Here is a 4005-nt window from a genome sequence, read left to right as displayed (position 1 = left end):
GGTACAATGTAGGGGTGTGCTGCACACTTCCTGGGTGAAGGACTCAGCTACAACTCAGACTTTGGCCTTTACCTTACAAACACAAATAATGTAACCTAGTAGTATGTATCCTCATATTAATTCAAAATTTTAAAAAAAGAAATTATAATTAGAATGTGTTAAGAATGTAGGCCATGGACTGGTATTGGTATTGGTATTGGTCTGTAGCCTGTTAGCAACCAGGCCCCCAGCAGGAGATGAGCAGTAGGCAAGTGAAAGAGCCTCTTCTGTATTTACTACTGCTCCCCACCACTCACATCATCACCTGAGCTCCGCCTCCTCTCAGATCAGTTTGTTGATATCGTTTTCATGTAATATATTGTTTGGAAGGTTGTGCAGCACTAGATTTTCATAGGACTGAGAAGTCTACTGTCAATGCACATGTGAGGGATCTAGGCTGTGTGCTCCTTATGAGAATCTAAGGCCTGATGATCTGAGGTGGAGCTGAGGTGGTTATGCTAGCACTGGGGAGCAGCTGGAAATACAGACTATCATTAGCAGAGAGGCTTGAGAACGCAGAGACCACAATAAATCAACTGCTCACGTACTCATATCCAAACCCTATCAGTGAGTGACAACTGACAATTGAGATGCATCTGTGGCAGGCTTTAAGTCAGAATCTGGCACTTATTTCAGCCCAGGCTTAGCCCACCCATTATTTTATTTACCACTTTCATCTATGCCTCTTTCCCACACTGCACACTCATCTCAGTCACAGTTTTGGTAAACCCACAAGTTAACCCTAACACAAAAATGAGTAAAAACCAAACGTCACTGGAGAGCTTCTTTGAACGGGGGAAAAACACAATGATAAGACAGCAGAAGACTCTGGGATGGCCAACAAGATAAAAACTGTACTTAAAACACCAAGGAGTCCTACTTAAATAACTGGTTCATTTCAACAGGTGATTCAGATTCTCCAGGCCTACTTTGTATAGTTCATGGTAACCAGCTATTCAATGAAGCCATAAAACCTTCGAAACTGCTTTACCACATGAGAGCAAGCACACTCCATTAAAAGAAAAGCCTCTGGTATTTTTCAAAAGAAAAAAAATGTAAACACAAGGCACAGAAGCAACTATTGAAGGCCACTACTTCTTCAAATGGGTCTGCACTGACAGTGTCATCCTGGCTAACTGATTGCTAAAGCTGAGAAGCTCCTCACTACTGGTGAAGAGCTGATCCTGCCTGCTGCTAAGAGCATTTGTTGTGAATTTAGGAAAAAGGTGGCACATGTTCCTCTTTCAGCCAGCACCATAACTAGACAAACTGATGAAATAGCAGAGGATACTGACACTTGGTATTAGAGAGAATTAATGTTGACAAGGCAACAGTGCTTGTTTTCATGCAATATATTGTTTGGAAGGATGTGCATGAGGATATGGCGTGTGTACTTTTGGTGCTAACCAACACCACAGCTTCAGAAGCATTTGACTCTTTGAATGAGTACAAATCAGAAAAACTGAATTGGTCATTTTGTGTTAGTAACTGAACTGGGCAGCTGCCACGACTGGACAGCTTTCTGGTTTCACTCCTTGGGGCAAGAAGGTTGCTTCTGAATGTGAGTCTATGCACTGTGTCATCCATAGAGAAACGCTACCTAACCGAAAAATGTCACCCGAACTAAACAAACATTTTGCAAGATGTGATTAAAATTACCAACCACATTAAAGTATACACCCTTAATGTACATCTGTTTGTGCAGCTCTGTGAGGAGATGGACACAGAGCACACGTGTCTTCTCTTATACACAGAACGAGGTGGCTTTCTAAAGGGAGATCATTGAGCAGAGTCTTTGAGTTATGAGAGCTGCCTCAGAGGTTTCTTTCAGAGAAACAGTCACCACTGGCAGCACATTTCAATGACACAGAATGAGTCATCTCTCTTGCTGACTTGTGTGACATATTCAACCTGCTCAACAAACTCAGTCTGCCACTTCAGGCGAGAGCAAGAACTGTGTTCAAGTCAGCAGATGAAGTGGCTGCATTCAAAGCCCAACTAGAATTATGGGATGACAAGGGAGCATTGGGACTTTTTGACATTCAAACATTAGCAGAGATTTTTAAAGAAACTGAGCTAGGGTCTTCTTTCTCCCAGTTGGTACATGATCACCTATCTCAGCTTTCAAAAGAGTCTGAGCATCACTTCCCAACCACAAAAGACCCCAAACCGGGAAAGAACGGGTCTGCAAGCCATTTGTGAATCAACCAGGTGAACCAACTCTGTCCATGCTAGAAGAATTTTGTGCTGAGATTGCCACAAAAGCACTGAAAGCCTGCTTCCATTCCCAACCTTCTATCTTTGTGAACCAGGGTCTTCTATAGTGACAGCAAGCAAAATGAAACTACAGAGTAGACTGTTCACAATGCACTTCAGATGTCACTGACTCCCATCACCCCCAGAAAGGACTGTGCAGTTACAGTAAAGCAAGCTCAGGGCTCCCACTGATTTGGCATTATGGTGAATTGTGTAACTGTTCCATTATATATTACACTGTAATAGTGACAGAAACAAAGTACACAGTAAATGTAATGTGCTTGAATTATCCTGAAACTCTCTACGTCCTATGGCCCCCAGTCCCTGGGAAAAATTATCTTCCATGAAACTAACCGTTCTCTTGTGCCAAAAAGGTTGGGGATTGCTATGTTAAGAGTTATTTTTTAATTTAAAAAAATATGTTTTTAAAAATTAATCCTGCTGTAGTCAGAGAATAAATTTTGTATTTTTTTAATTTCAGAATATTATGGGATATATCCATTTTGATTATATAATTTACTTTTGTATATTTAGAGCCAGAGTTATAGGTGTGTATTTCACCCAGAAAGCGCCCAATGTACTGGTATAATGTATCTGTTGAATAGAAATTTACCCATCCCTTCCTCCCCCAACTGAGATTTGGAGAAATCTCCACCCCAACTGAGATTTCACTGAGATTTGCTTTCATATGAGCATAGAAGTATTGATCAACTGGTTCCAATTTAGTATTATTTTTCCATTCTTGTGATACTTAGGAGAATAGTCTCCAGTTCCATCCAGGTTGTTACAAAAGATACTAAATCTCCATCTTTTTATGGCTGAATAGTATTTCATGGTATATTTATACCATAACTTATTAATCCACCCATGTACTGATGGGTACTGGGGTTGTTTCCACATCTTTGTGATTGGGAATTGTGGTGCTATGCACATTCAGATGCAAGTGTCTTTCTTAAAAAATCCATTTCAGAAATGTCTTCACTTCATATTGTATCTTTTCTTTGTATGTAAAAATCCCCAAAGGAGAAAACAGGACACAGAAATGGTCCACTCACCAATTAAAGCCATGCCAACAACTATAGTTCCTTCCAAAAGGTCTACTCGATGGAACAATGCTTTGGAACCAAGGTAGCAGGTCTGCTTTTGCTTTTTGCAGACATATTTCAGAATACTCTTTGTACTCCACCAAAGGCCCAAAATAAGTAAGAAGGATCCAGGGATGGCATGACCTCTGAAAGTTCCGATGACCTATAAAGATAAGAACATACAGATGATAAAAACATTTTATTTCTTGAACCTAGACAAAACATCATCTGTCCCTGTAAAGTACACTATCTTCCAATGATTATGGATATATCACTGATTCAGAGGACAGCAGAAAATCACACCACAATATCTATAATACCAATAAAAAGAAAAGAAAAATTCACATTTGATAAACACCCGTGCACTGGGAGCTATGTCCAGTGTTTTACATGCAATCTCCAACCTAATTTTTCAACATACCCATGAATGAGGGATTACTGTGCCATTTTCTATAGGGATACAGGTTTAGAAAAGTTAAATGCTTGCCCAAGTCTCCCAACTACCAAGCAAAAGTTTCCTCGTTTTTAACACGGAGATCAAAAGGATTTCTTTAAATGACAGTAAGTGCTTCATCACACAATTGCCCTTTAAGCATATTAAAAGGAAAGCAATAAAAAAGTTTTA

At 39.9% G+C, this 4005-nt stretch overlaps 1 protein-coding gene across 1 annotated transcript in view; it reads right to left on the bottom strand.

Annotated features, from left to right (window-relative positions):
* The window catches only part of LOC100948907 (transmembrane protein 45A-like), a 113433-nt gene that overhangs the window by 35166 nt on the left and 74262 nt on the right, over window positions 1-4005 (bottom strand). The window contains exon 2 of the mRNA XM_023509135.1: window positions 3351-3543. Coding sequence (XP_023364903.1) covers window positions 3351-3543 — 193 coding nt within the window. The remainder of the gene's footprint in view (window positions 1-3350; window positions 3544-4005) is intronic.

The sequence above is a fragment of the Otolemur garnettii genome, unplaced genomic scaffold (assembly GCF_000181295.1).
Source record: "Otolemur garnettii isolate 467f Iridium unplaced genomic scaffold, OtoGar3 scaffold00396, whole genome shotgun sequence".
In the NCBI taxonomy this organism is placed as follows: domain Eukaryota; kingdom Metazoa; phylum Chordata; class Mammalia; order Primates; family Galagidae; genus Otolemur; species Otolemur garnettii.
This window is presented reverse-complemented; position numbering and strand designations above follow the sequence as displayed.